The sequence below is a fragment of the Botryllus schlosseri genome, chromosome 6 (genome assembly GCF_051294905.1).
Source record: "Botryllus schlosseri isolate E-star chromosome 6, Bs_hap1, whole genome shotgun sequence".
Taxonomy (NCBI): Eukaryota; Metazoa; Chordata; class Ascidiacea; order Stolidobranchia; family Styelidae; genus Botryllus; species Botryllus schlosseri.
This window is the reverse complement of record NC_137241.1, coordinates 22,325,976-22,340,449: the sequence shown is the minus strand read 5'-3', so window position 1 is coordinate 22,340,449 and position 14,474 is coordinate 22,325,976. Positions and strand designations below refer to the sequence as shown.

General features: G+C 41.9%; 1 protein-coding gene across 10 annotated transcripts in view; it reads left to right on the top strand.

The window, feature by feature from the left end:
• The window catches only part of LOC145441555 (protein unc-80 homolog), a 48,514-nt gene that overhangs the window by 8,871 nt on the left and 25,169 nt on the right, over positions 1–14,474 (top strand). For 9 of the 10 annotated variants that reach the window (XR_013915854.1, XR_013915852.1, XR_013915853.1 and 6 more), the window contains 16 exons: positions 149–391; positions 1,449–1,520; positions 1,842–1,958; positions 2,022–2,181; positions 2,847–2,992; positions 3,051–3,179; positions 5,741–5,814; positions 5,879–5,956; positions 6,040–6,154; positions 6,226–6,328; positions 6,402–6,604; positions 6,664–6,864; positions 10,980–11,112; positions 11,175–11,330; positions 11,389–11,640; positions 13,834–14,195. Coding sequence is in view for 7 of the 10 variants with exons in the window: in XM_080319447.1 (XP_080175573.1) it covers positions 149–391; positions 1,449–1,520; positions 1,842–1,958; positions 2,022–2,181; positions 2,847–2,992; positions 3,051–3,179; positions 5,741–5,814; positions 5,879–5,956; positions 6,040–6,154; positions 6,226–6,328; positions 6,402–6,604; positions 6,664–6,864; positions 10,980–11,112; positions 11,175–11,330; positions 11,389–11,640; positions 13,834–14,195 (2,544 nt within the window). In the remaining 3 variants the exon portion in view is untranslated. The remainder of the gene's footprint in view (positions 1–148; positions 392–1,448; positions 1,521–1,841; positions 1,959–2,021; positions 2,182–2,846; positions 2,993–3,050; positions 3,180–5,740; positions 5,815–5,878; positions 5,957–6,039; positions 6,155–6,225; positions 6,329–6,401; positions 6,605–6,663; positions 6,865–10,979; positions 11,113–11,174; positions 11,331–11,388; positions 11,641–13,833; positions 14,196–14,474) is intronic. The other variant, XM_080319445.1, reaches the window with a different exon arrangement.

Here is a 14,474-nt window from a genome sequence, read left to right as displayed (position 1 = left end):
ATAGTTCCATCTGTACCAAAATCGTACGTTTGATTGCTAATTATTACATCATCTCTCAAGACGTGGACACCACCCCCCCCCCATGTCATTGTGTCGAAAGCAAGGCGTCTACTACGTTGCCAGGTTTTACCACAACTTTTCCATACAGAAGCCACTACCGACGAGGCGTCGCTGGGCGTCAGACTCGTGTGTGTATTACGATCGAATCAGTCACCACAAAGTAAGCGATTCTGAGGCGATATCGTCATACGCCACGTATGATGGGTATTTTCGATGCGATATGCTGCTTCGCGCGATCGGGGAAACATTAGACAAAGGACCAGGAGTCAAAATATGTGATGCCTGCTTCCAAATCATGGAATGTATAGCAGCTAACATATTCCTTGATACGGTAATGATAAAAGTGGCTCATCATCATATATGCTTTGGGGATAATTACTAGGGATGGTGTGAACGTGAGGTTCACGTTCGTGTTCTGTGTGTGAACCTCGGAAATTTAGAGGTTCGCGTTCACAACAGAACCTTGGTAGGTTCTGCACTGTGAACCTTTTTGGTAAATTGTAATTTGCACTTAATTATAAGATCTTTGGTTCAAGTTTATTGCATTCCAACTGCGGGTCACTCTATGCATGGCGCTGGCAGCATAAAAAAATCAACACTAAACGAGCATGCACGATGACAACCTTAAAAGTTTTACTTGCATTTTTGTTACAAAAATTTCTCGAAATATCCAGCTTTCCGTTTGTGAATAATTAGTGACTCTCTGCCATGAGCTTGACCCGCAATCACATATCATCACGAGCGATATACGTAGTCAGCGAATGGTGCCTATTAAACCAATCAATGACATTGATATCGTTTTCTGATGTAAAAAATCGAGCGGGCGTCTGGCGTCAATCTCGACTTCATATCTTTACTCTATCATTAAAACCAAATCCGTGCGATTAAGGTGCTGGCTACTGCTATATAACTTGTTGTTTATGGTATCGGTAGCGAGTATAGAAACCGTTTTACACTCTGCTCAATATCAATCTAGCAATACTCAGATTCCGAACACATTGTCCGGTCTGGCTAAGACCATTAAGGCGTAAGCTTATATTTCCTGGTAAGTCCCTGTCGAAATTGTTGGCAAAACGACGAATGTATTGATTTTATGAGATTATTATATCCTTTGATAACCGCGGTTGATACATTTAGCGACGTTTAAAACGCCAATATGTACTTCAGCAATGCGACATTATGTGGCCCGAGTCTTCGCTTGGTATCGTGTACAATAATATAGGCTGTCACTTCATTGAAAGATAGGGTTGGAATTAGCACTATGACGTCACGAGGTTCACGTTCGTGTTCACACAGAACCTTTCAAAAAGGTTCGCCTTCACACGAACCCGAACCTTTCAGAGGTTCACACCATCCCTAATAATTACTAATAGAAAGGTCACTTACAGCGCTCAACTGCGTCGAGTAACATCGCAACATTAATGGTGAAACTCGGTAAAGGCAAGACGGAGCCGGATAAAGTAAGTGGCATCCGTACCACGCGTTTGGTCGAACACGATGAGTTCACCGTGGTCTTGTTAATCGCGCAACCGTTACGCTGCATCATCGTGAATATATTCGGTTCTCGCTGTATTTTATTGCCGCACTATATCTGAGACCGAGTTCAATTGCTGGCGATCTTAGTGCCGATATAATAGCGTGTTTTGCAGATGAAGGTTAATTGTTCGCTTTTTTCTAAAACCTTCACCTATAGTCATCTGCCTGTCTGCACTACCGTGGTGATATAATGTTAATATCGATGTAATAATTTTCATGTACTCTCCGTCTGTTATCTCTTATAGAATGATGTCTTGCAACTCATCGATATCGCGGTGAAGTTATTAATCTCACAAGGGTGCGTCAGATGCTGTCCATCAATCAGAAACAGACAATCTGCTAGCGAGCGTATTCGTCTCAAGGTCTGCCATTAATGTAGACTTCTTGAAAATGGCGATTTACCTATGTCCTTCAATTATTTCCAGACGAGGTCGCTATTTGTTGAAATAGCCATTCAATTCGCAGAAATACTATCCGAATACATTTCATCATCTTTGCGGAATCTACCGTTGAAGGATTCCACCGAGCTTTTGCACCTTCTGTACGTGGTATGCACGAACGAATTTAACAGCACCGAAATCCCAAGTAAGAACTCTTCTGTGGCTACATAACAGAATTTGTCCTTTACCAGAATCACCTATGCGATGTGCGTATATTTTGAGTATGTAAACTAATGGAACTTCTGGCAGGCCAGCAACTTACGGACATTATGAAACAAAATGAAACAAAATGATTCGCAATATTTGTGAGCCAGCCTGATCGACATCACAAGCTCGAAGAATGTTGATATAGGTCATAGGTTGTTCATGTTAATTTGGTCATTGCCGCACCGGTGACACCGCATCCCATGTATAACTGTCTATCGAGCATTTATTCAAATACATACTACGTATATTTGTTTCTGCTTAAACATATGGCATGGATTTTGACGAAATGTTGTGAAGTAGCCTACAGTTAACTGTAAGGAATCTTGAAGTTTTTGATTGGTCCCCACTAAAAGGTCTGCTAATAATAATAATTATTTTAAAAAAATATGGGAAATTGATCACATGGTCAGAAAGCAACAGGAATAATGTGGGTGGTTTAACAAGTTGTTACTATATAGAAAAACAGATGGAAATTCCCTCTGAAACTCTCTCCCGCGATCTTCATTCACCTCTCGTCATTTAAGGGGTGACATAAGATAGATTGTAAACTCTTAAATAGTTAAACATGTATTTTTAGTCTAGTAGCGCAATGTATATGCATAGGGTTGGACGATGATTTTGATTGGATCAGAGGGTCCCCGGAAGGAAATCCTGAACTGAAGGTGATACATGACCTTGTGCAAACTACACTTGGAGACTTCGTAGGCGCGTGTTTGGCCGAAAATAATCTGCTCGACAAAAAGAATGAGGTAGAAAGCCAGTTGTCGTGATTGGAACTCCTAATAAATAAGCCAAGTTTGATTACAGGATCTGTATGTGCGAGTACGCGAAGTGATCCAATATGTGCAGCGGAAACATGCCGCAATATTTAATCAACATGTTTTGTCTGTGCTTCTTGAATCAACAAGAAAGTTGAAGAGATGGAAAAGACAAAAGGTTTGCGTGTAGACGTGTATGAAAACACGTGCCCAACAGCCTAAATGGAATTTTCGTCTTATTACTTGTTGGCAAGTCAATAGTACCCGGACAGTAAGCCTATCTATAAAATGGGATTACAGACGCGCAAGGGAGATTCAATTCTGTAGATATAGCAATACCCAATGGGGATTCGAATAATTTCTACACGATTTCATCAAAAATTATTTTACAAATGTAGTCATATATTCTAACTCAGTGCTTTACAACCTGTGTGACGGTTCGCACTGGTGCGAATGAAAAAAAATTGCAGTGCGAATAACGAAGGTGGTGCGAATGGTGCGAATGAAAAATCCGGATAAGTGCGAATGAAAATCGTGAATAACTGTTAATTTTTCTGACGTGGAATAATTCAAATAAACCTGATAGGAAATTAAAGGGCGCAATTGTAAAAACTTGTTCAACTTGACGCACCACTAATCGTAGCTCTCACAAGCCGTAGTGAATTATTATTTTCGCACTATAAACATTACGTAATGAAACGCCTGGTTTGGAAGCTGGTGTAGCTGCAGACATACAGTATATCAGCCCGTATGAGCATGTGACAGGCTGAAAAATGACGTCAAATTAACTGTCTGCGTTCTTTCGCTAAACAATCATCACATTTTCGTAATAACTGTTCGATTAGCGCGAGGCACGAGGATAGTAGTAAATATCATCATTACAGTCTCACATTTGCAAGTTAGTGTAAAGCAAATTTTTACCACTTCATGGTTTATTAAAGTATGGTGCGCATGGGTATAATTTTGGGTCGACACGATGCGAGAGCTATCTGTTAATATGGATGTAATATTTGTTGAATTTATTGCAAAAAGTCCTGCGATTGTTTTCACATATCCAAGGTCACTGTATTGGGTACTGTAGTCAATAAGCGAGACATGCAGAAAATATGGCTTGATAATGAGGATCAGCCGCTCTTAGGTTTGAATTCATGATAAGATTTGTCCGAATGTTTTTGTTTTCTTTCTGGAAAACATGGACGAAGACCGTTGGGATGAACTAGTTTAGGGGTGTGCAACGAGCTAGTCCAGGCCTGTTAGACTCATTCATTTCGAGGCCAACCCCTTCTGCCTTGGGGCTCATAAGACGTGAAGTTTTGGCCAACATACCGCTGATAAAACGCGGTGCCGCTGATAAAATAAGTTGCCAAAAACATCAGCGGAAACAAAACCTTGGCCAAAAATGACCGTCGCTGGATGGCCAAACCTTTCGATATGGGTATTCTCCGTTGTCGACACGGAATAGTCCCCGTTCTTGCAATCTGAGTAGACAGCAGTACAAATGCGACACGCAGAGGGATTTACTTCACCCTCATTTGAAATCGTGTGCGTCAGACATATTTTATAGAGCTGTGTTGGGTAGAATAGTGGTGTGCGCGTTCTGTGTGTCATTCATATCCGTAAAATCGTAGCATACTTGTAATACTAAAAATGAACTTCTTTTCGCGGGTGAGGCTCGGGTCGCGAGATAAAATTCAGATTTTGGAGGTAGTCTAAAAAGCTGCTTCAAGGTTAATAAACTGTTATTAATTTGCAAGTTAGATTGAGCTAAAGAGCCGAACAAACAGTATGGTGACTATGCTCGTCTCGTATACTCGCGTGACATAAAGTGAGAAATCGAAAGAAAAAAAAACAACACAAGTTGGAGCAACTTATCATGAGGTAGCGAGCTCTACTGTGCCTACTCTCCTTGACGGTATTGGACCTTGTTTTCCAAGACATCAGGCACAAGCCTCAACACAAGCATGTGGATGTTTCACCCTTTCGACAAACTGAAGCCTCCGGGACCTTTGTGTCATCTCTCAAAAATGATTTGTACCAGCAAGCGTTTTTCATTCGCGGAAAGTACGCTGTATTTAGGATAGGAGTGCAGAAAAGTTCTTAAGACCTGGCTATCCAAGCACTATATATGGTAGAAGTTATTGTACAAAACCCAACACCTTTTTGGGCCGAGAGGCGTTTTAGTTGAAATCAAAACGAGGGATATGAGTTGCCTTTTTATTGAGACACTTCATGGCCTAAAAGCTATTGTAGCCAATTTGTTGCACATCTGAACAGATATGCTTAAGTATCTTCATCTTTTTGTATAACAATTTTCAGTTGGCTTGTGCGAATGAAATATATTTTCCAAACAAAAGTGCGAATGAAGCTCAAAAAGGTTGAAAAGCACTGCTCTAATTGATAAACACATATGTAGCTTTATCTTACCGAGCTAATAGTTCAACCTATATTATCCAAGATGTTCCTCCCAGTGCGGAGCTTGAACTATTCTCTACTTCAAAGCATCTCCTCAATTTTTGTTATGTGTGCATTTTTATAAATTTATTTGCCATCTTTGTGTCTTGTACGTACATATATAGTTCGGGAGCAGATTTACTACAGTTTATCACGGTGCTAAAGGTTGACTCGAGATACACTAGTAATGAACGTTCCCTGTGTGCCGAACGAGACCAGCTTCTAATTATAGAATAGCGTGGCTAAAAACGGATAACTTTCCTCTCGTTTATTCTCTCCAATTATCAGGCAAATCCGCAATCGACGAACGAAAAGCAAAGCGATCAGTCTTCTCAGAAAAACCCAAGCACGAACAGCAGAAGGTTACACACTATCATTTGTTCAAACGGCATTTTCAGAGTAATTCATTTATTATTTTCTTTGCAGGCGAGGTGCAGTTGTCCTTTCGCACAGTCCATTGCCACAGAGAGCAAATGAGGGTGCGACAAAGACATCCAAGCTTCGGTAATTACATATAAGTAGCCCATATCATAGCTTATAAGGATTCTAGCTAGCTTATCACACAGTACAAACCATCTTTCATGTAGAAATCGATTCAATACGCTTCGTCACGACAGTTTCTCTGTCATTCGAGATTCGGGACGAACGGGATCCGTGTTCGGAAAGCTTCCGCTCACGTACTGGAAGAAAAATAAAGATGATGTAAGTATCCGACGTGTAATGGATGTTCATCGGACGTTGTAAAGTAAATAGATCGGTTGATTTCTGCCCAGGACGACAAGTCGATCGAATCGCACACAAGTCAATATCACGATCTCCAAAAGCAAACGAGTATCACAGAAGACGATATTCTGATGAGGCAAAGCAGCCAGACAGGTAATATTCGAATATGAAAACTGGCACATTCAATATCGCCCTGACGCGGAAATTCTTTATAAACGACGTGCAGAATCTGTATGCAGCCAATTTTCTGACAATGACTATCCTGCGAGCGATCTGAACGTCCTAGAAGAAGACAAGGAGCCACCAAAGAATTTTATCGTTGATGGAAATGACATATTCAAGGGCTTGGAAATACTGCGGTTTTTGATGAACTGTTGTCCTCCAGGAACTGTTCCCGAAGCGCGATTAGTCGCAGCTGTTCTTGATTTAGTAAGTACTTTAATGATTTCAGTATATACCCGGACTCTATAATGGTTCATATTCAACAGGAATCGCCGATCGTGTGTCGAGCGGCGTTTTTTCTTGAACTTGCATCTTTCGTGAACAAATGTACGAATTTCGATTGGCCTCAATGGATGTCGACTGATCTTGTGGTGTCTAAAATGAATACCAAGTTTTCGCGGAGTCAAGTGCGCAGTATACTGAAACTGCAAGTAACGGCCGGGTCCCTGTTTAGGACGTGGGGCGAAGTAAGTAAAATGCAATTTCCAGATATATACAATATCAAAAGCCTTTTACTGGCGCATCTCAAATAGATTCAAACATCGTTCATAAGGTAATATTTGTAAGCGAGTTGTAGCCAGACGGGCTCTGGATTTGATATCCTTAAGCCATTTGTAGCCAGATATGCTCCAGAGCTGACATCTACTCATCAAAGGGACCCAGATACGCTTCGTATACTTGATAGATGCGCATTATTTGTAACCAGACGCTCCGGAGCTGGTATCTGTGCGTGAGTCGAGTTCAGCATGTTCGGACACGCAGCAGATGCGATATTTGCTCATGCGCACTCACGGAGTCTAGAAATGCTCCAGACTATAGCGCTCGATCGTTATCAGAATTTTAGACCGATACCGTCATGAAACATTTTTCGATGAACCGATATTTTCTGTCGATATCAAAATACGTCTTATATCAAAGTAGAACTACCAATTAGTAACACTAATTTGAAAAATACAGCATCTCACCGGCTATCCGACAGACGTCGAGCATGTCCGCATTCAAATCGAAATACAAGCAATTTCTTCCAAATGAATACTAGCCAGCCTTCAGGATTACCGGACCACGACCTAATATCCACCTCGCCTTCCGCCACATGCCACCTCATTTTGTCGCTTGCGTCTTATATTCTCTGCATCAGGGTTGTAACCAAGTTACGAGGCTCCGAGTCACAAGTCAATCTCACTTTTATCTTTTCGACTCGAGTCAAATCTAGTCATTTTCAATTCCCACCGAGTCAAGTCCGAGTCCAAGTCAGCGAACAGAGGATCGAGTCCGAGTCATGGTATTATGACTCGAGTCCGAGTCCAAGTCATTGTGTTGACTGCTCAGTTTCCAGTTAAAGTCTTCGTAAACCCACTTTTTTAACTCTGTTTGGAGATATTGAATGGTTCGCATTTATAATATATCAATTTTCCTCACTTTTAGCAGTTTCTGATCGCATTTTCAAGCACCAGTACCAACAAACGAAATCCCAATAGTGTGTTGGCTTCGAAATTACAATGAAATGTCGGTCTCCGCCGTCTGAATCTTGAGTCAATGACTTGCTTCGAGTCATGCGCAATGACTCGAGTCCAAGTCGAGTCAATACACAGATTGACTCGAGTCGAGTCGAGTCATTTCCGTATTTTGAGAAAATGACTCGAGTCGAGTCATCCGAAAATCGTGACTCGAGTCTGACTCGAGTCGAGTCATGACTCGAGTCATTACAACCCTGCTCTGCATTACTTTTCATTCAGTGTGCATGTGCATGCCTCTTTACTTCGCCTAGCCTAAGGTGGGCGTCTGATCTTCAAGGCTACTCCAAGTTGTTTCGACACCTTCCTATCTTTCCATTGTATCGCAGTCTTGCAATGTTTTGAAATGATGAAAATATTAATAAAACTGATTGATTACACTCCTGCTGAAAAAGACATCCGTATCATCCTAATTTATTTACAATAAAACGGAAGTACAGTTAACTACCGGTTAAGTACGCACCCGTTTAAGTTCGCATCCCAGATAAGTACGCAAAAATTATTCACAAATTCTGGGTTCAACTTGTTCAACAATTCATTCATTTTAAACTGTGAACTAGATGTCAGGAAAAGTTGAAAGTCAACTTAAAAAAAAAGTTCACTGCCTGAACATATCGTGCACAGTCATTTGATGCATATTTTGCGTTCTTTATTGCTTGACTTCCCGCGTCACCCGTCACAGTATTCGCTGAAAGCATTCCAGAGTGCTTTTAGGATTATTGTAAGCATCTGCTGCTTGATCTTGTAAGGCAGGACACTCAACTGATCCTCAATTTGAGACAATTTCTTTTAAAGTTGTACAAAGTCATGAAAAATGATGGTGTTTTCGACAGGTGCACAATTGTTGCTTGGGCCAGCGTCATCGTCAGTGTCGTTTTCATCCTGCATCGTTTCCAACACCTCATTCACGTCACCCAAAATCGCATGTGAATCGCCGATGTCTTATTCAGGCCGGAGAGTTAGGCGTCCCAATCAATGTGCATGGGCCTTTGTGTGTTCCTGTGGCATTTGCACAAACAACCAGAGACATACGGTGTTCAGCTTTCTTCTTCCCTCGGATGCTGCTGAGATATACGAATGGCATCAGCAAGGTATATGTAGGTAGCAGACGACATTTTCAGGATTATACGTGCAATTATAACATGTAAAGCATTCGATGCAGCCAAAAGCTCTGGGTCTTCGTTTCTATCCCAGCTTCTTCGCCATGAAAAAGATATTTCTGCAATCCTTGATGTGATATGAATCGGCTAAGCCACTGTCACGATGCCTGAAAATCATCTCCTGATATCGATAATTGTTGAGCGATGTTTTGATTTTGCAAAGACCAGTGAGGGGGACGGGAAAACTTGCACGGTGCATGCTATCAATCCTAAAATATAGAATATCTTCCAGCTCAGAAAACCGACCAACTATGTTCGAAACTCTTTGTCGTTGTCTCCTCAGACATCAAAGCAGAACGCTTTCGAATAACTTCCCGGTTTTTCAAAATCTTTCGGATAGCAGCTGCACTCGCGCCATACTATCTTGCGAGACGTCTTCTACTCGGAGCGGACGGCACACAATACAATCCCTATACACACACAACTTGGCGTTGACTTCCAATCTTTGGGATTCACTTCCTTCAACACTTACCTTTACCTGACATCATGTGAACGAGAAAATTGTACCCATCAAATTACTTGTGCTGTACTGTGCACTAGCATAAAAGAATGGCATACAAAACCGCACATGGGCAACGCACCGTGAATGACTACGTTAATAAATGCAAAATTTGTGAATTTGGTACCCCAGGTGGCTGTATATCTGCTAAATACGCCCTACCACATAAGTTCGCATAAATTACTCAGGATCAAGTTGCGTACTTAACCGGGAGATGACTGATAGAATAAAAACATATATTATATTATAGTTGAGTAAACTCAACTTTCCACGACTATGCCTGTAGATCAGTCCTACCGTACTCAAAGCAGATTACTCCCATAAATTGCTTTTAAATCGAAAGTACCAATATTGCCCTCAAACGTTCAAACAACATGAAAGCAGAACGTCAACAAGGCAAAGTATTTTTTTTATTGATCCGTCACGGTAGCCCCAAATAAGACTCTTTGAGTCTATATTACCGCAGACGCGATCTGGCAGGGGCATCGTAAAATGGTTGATAGCAGCGAAGAGTTATAATCTACATTTTTGTAGCTGTCATATCACGGAATATAACACAATCGTAGTTGTGGAAGAGCGCGGTTGCTGAAGAGATGACGTCATCGATATCTCAGTATGGGCTTTTGTTATGTTACACGATTACATAATGAGAAGCTATGTTGGAGTGTATACCGGCTAAATACGGTCGGCGGGCAACATCCGACCAATTAGACCAGTGTTTCCTAACCTTTTTCGACTCCTCTCCCCCAATCAAACTCCACACAAATTTTCGCCCCCCCCGCCCCCCCCCCTTTATTTGCGGATCCGAAAAAGAGAACATATAAACGGGAAATTTATTCATGTTACTTTGAGAAAAGGGGTCATTTTCCCTAGTAGGCGCCTGGAAAACCAGTTTACGCGTCTACGTTTTGTTGACTTGATCGTTTTTACAGTCAACTTCCGCGTCGTATTTAGAATAAGCCTCCTTCACGTGCATTTTTTGAATGTGGTAATTAAATATATCTCACTGGACGTTCTTACATTTTCGTCCACCTGCTGCCCCCTTGTTTCTCAAATTCGCCTCCTGGGGGGGGGGGGGATATCGCCCACGTTGGGAACCACTGAATTAGACTTTATAATGTATGAGCGATAGCTATCGGCGGACAAAAATAATCATTGAAAATATGTCTACCCTTTGGAGTACAAAAAGCGACCCGCTTATATTGTAACATCAACTGTACAATTTTGTAAATTTACGAGAAGGACGATCCCAATGTGCTGGAAAAACATGTCATGTATATCTATGATATATAACTGAACCATACGAAAGAACTAATTGGTGCCAACTTTGTCGTAAATTTCCCGAATAGTAAGAACACATTATCCGTTTTCAATATTTTTCATACATATTCACTTCTATTTAAATTTAGGCACTGGGTCAAAAACTAGACCAACTATGTTCGCTTGAAAGCGGCGCAACCATCGTGCTACCAAACGTTCGCAGTGACGCCGAAAAAATTCGGTTAAGGGACACAGACGTACGCGAAGACTTCTTTTGCGAAAGTAAGTGTAACAGCCGTAAAAATCGCTTGCCGAACACACAACTCATCTTTTAATCACTACAGACTTCGTAAATAGAACAGGCACGGCTTGTCCTGTTCCTCTCAAAATGATGGCCTGTCAGCTTCTTTACGAGATCACATCTTTCATCCGGGACGCGGCGCCGCAGTGCAGAGCAATGGCCAGCAAGCAAGTTCGACATCGTTCGATTCCGGAAAACAGTAAAATAAATATATAATACGCATCAAACCACTCTTTCCATCTATGTGTACGTGACAGTTATGACGAGTGGTGATATGGAAGCCGGCGATTCGTCGATTCCGAAGTCCCATTCGCCACATTCCGCGGGACGGAAAGGCATTACTTTCTTCGACGATCCCGAATACAAACTTCGCAAGCATTCCGGCTGCAGCTTGCGTGCGACCGAAAGCAAAGCGGCGCGACGCAGCGCCCCGGAATCGTCGCTCAGAAGCGATTTGAAACGCACGATTTTCCACTCGCCGAGGCCTCGCAAGACGTCGTCGGTTTCCGGTAATCTCATTATCATTTATGACGTAATAATCGCATAACTATACGGCTACACACGGACGATCACTAGTCAATGTTGTCATTTGACAGTAACATCATAGTGTCCTACAATGGTGTGGAAATGGCGAATCTCACGGCTCACTGTGATTTGTCTGCGTCACACTTTCCTTTTGGCTAAAAGGCAATTTGGCGGTAATTTCGACCCGCTTACCATTTGATAAAATTGGTATCAAACGAAATCTACTAGGGTACTGATTACGATAATATAAAATTTATTGTGCTGGTGTTCCTGGAACCCCTCAAAATCAGCCTTTCATTTTGCATTGTAACGGAGTTTTTCATTGAGACGCAACAATCTCGTTTGGAACAAGCAGCCGCAGCTCGGAGCAAGTGCGCAGTGAGAGTGAGAGTGTGAAGGCTCAATCGTTTGCGCAACAATGGCCAATACGCTTGCGGTTTGCGGTGCTCCTCACTTGCTTCCACACGGCATTGCTGCGTCACAATACCAAACTCGGTTACAATCAAAATTCTAGGCTGATTTTGGGCGGTTCTAGGACCACGAGCACAAAAAAAAATATTTTCGTAATCAGTATCTCGTCACCTTTCGATTGATACTAATTTTATCAAATTTCGCGCTCGGCAAGCCGGTCAAAAATTACGGTCAAACTGCCTTTAGCCAAATGGAAAGTGTGACGTAGACCAATCGCAGTGAGCCGTGAGATTTGCTTGTGTCCACACCATTGTAGGACACTATGGTAACACCTTTGTGAGCCAAATTTCAAAAGTAGGACTCTGTTTCAAGAATTTTCACACTAGAATTGTAAGTTCGGCACGTTGGCACTATTTTGATACTTTCAGACTTGTTTAAATTAATCATTTTTTCTGCACAATTTGGATAGTTAGCCGAGCAAGTGCGCTAAGGGAGATATCGTATTTGAGGTTCTTCAGAATAATTAAGATTGGTCGCTCTGAGCTCATCCTCTGGCCGCTCCGGTTGTATAATTGTGCACTTAAGGCTGCGTCAACTCAACCACCATGAGCAGATAGAAAGAATTCCCAAAGGCACACGATGTTTTCTATAGTAGTCTTTAGTAGGGATGGTGTGAACGTGAGGTTCACGTTCGCGTTCTGTGTGTGAACCTCGGAAATTTTAAGGTTCGCGTTCACAACAGAACCTTGGTAGGTTCTGCACTGTGAACCTTTCTCATATATTGCAATTTTCCCTTCATTATAACATCTTTGGTTCACACTAAACGAGCATGCACCTTGACAATCTCAATAATTTCACTTGCATTGTTACAAAAGTTTCCTCGAAATATCCAGCTTTCCGTTTGTGAATATTTAGTGACTCTTTGCTGTGAGCTTGACGAAATCACATAACATGAGAGAGCGAAATGCACTGCATGTAGTCAACGAATGATGCTTATTAAACCAATCAATGAGATTGATATCGTTTTCTGGTGTAAAAATATAGCAGGCGTACGGGGTCAATCTTGACTTCATATGTATAGGCCTACCGTATCATAAAAACCAAATCCGTGCGATTGGGGTGTTGGCTACTGTTGTATAACTTGTTAGTGGGGTAATGCTGGTAGCAAGTATAGAAACCTGCAATATCCATGTGGCAATACTCAGATGCCGAATACATTGTTCGGTCAGGCCGAGACCGTTAACGCGAAAGCTTATATTTCCTAGCAAGTCCTCGTCGAAATTGTTGGCAAAGCGACGGAAGATATTCATTTTATCGGATTATTATATCATTTGATTGCCTCAGTTGATACATTTGGCGACGTTTAAAACGTCAATATGTATTACAGCACTGTGCCATTATGTGGCCCGAGTCGTCGCAAGGTATCGTGTACAACTGTACATGTACAATAGCCTACATAAAATATAGGCCATAAAGGGTTGAAATTAGCAATATGACGCCACGTGACGTCATGAGGTTCACGTTCGCGTTCACACAGAACCTTTCAAAAAAGTTCGCGTTCACACGAACCTGAACCTTTCAGAGGTTCACACCATCCCTAGTCTTTAGTCTTAATTAAACTACTGCAACACATTCTTAGGGATATCGAGAATGTATACTGTGAATTGACACTGTTTCAGTTAAATTTGCATTATTTTACGAACGAATTGACACTAATTGGCACTAATGGCGTTTCAGAGGTTAAGTAACGCTGTATCTCATTCTAGATTACCTCAACGACAACAGAGCCCGTAGCTCGTCGACGGGATCAGCGTTGGCGGAGGTGCAGGAAGACAGCCCGTTGATATCTGTCTATCCACCAAACTCCAATAACGACAAGGATAACGCTAGATACAGAAGAGAGAGCGCGCGTGTCAATTCGCCCACTAATTTTCTCACCGTTCCCCCGGTGCATATTGCAACTCTACCGTCTGCCGCTCAAAATGTAGCGTCTCCCGAGGGCAGCGTGTCTTACTTTGGGGATGCGTGTGACGGGGAGTCGTTATTCGACGTTTCCGTTTCCAACATAAGCATCACATCCAGCAACGATGGCATTTCACCGAAATCTGATGACGAACCTTGGCTGAAGGTGATGGTGTTTATTATGTGCATAGTAATTCTGTAGGCCTATTGGTGGATAAAAACTAGAATTCTTGGTATTATCGCACAAGTATAACAGACGCGCGTCCTCGCAGAACTATCATTGATCAGAACAGAATACAAGAAAACGCATCGTTCTATAAAATATGCTGGACCTCACTTGTGGAACAGCATCTCGCCCGCTTTCCGACAGTCGTCAAGCATGTCCACATTCAAGTCGAAATATAAGCACTTTCTTATAATGAATACTAGTCATCCCTCAAGATTA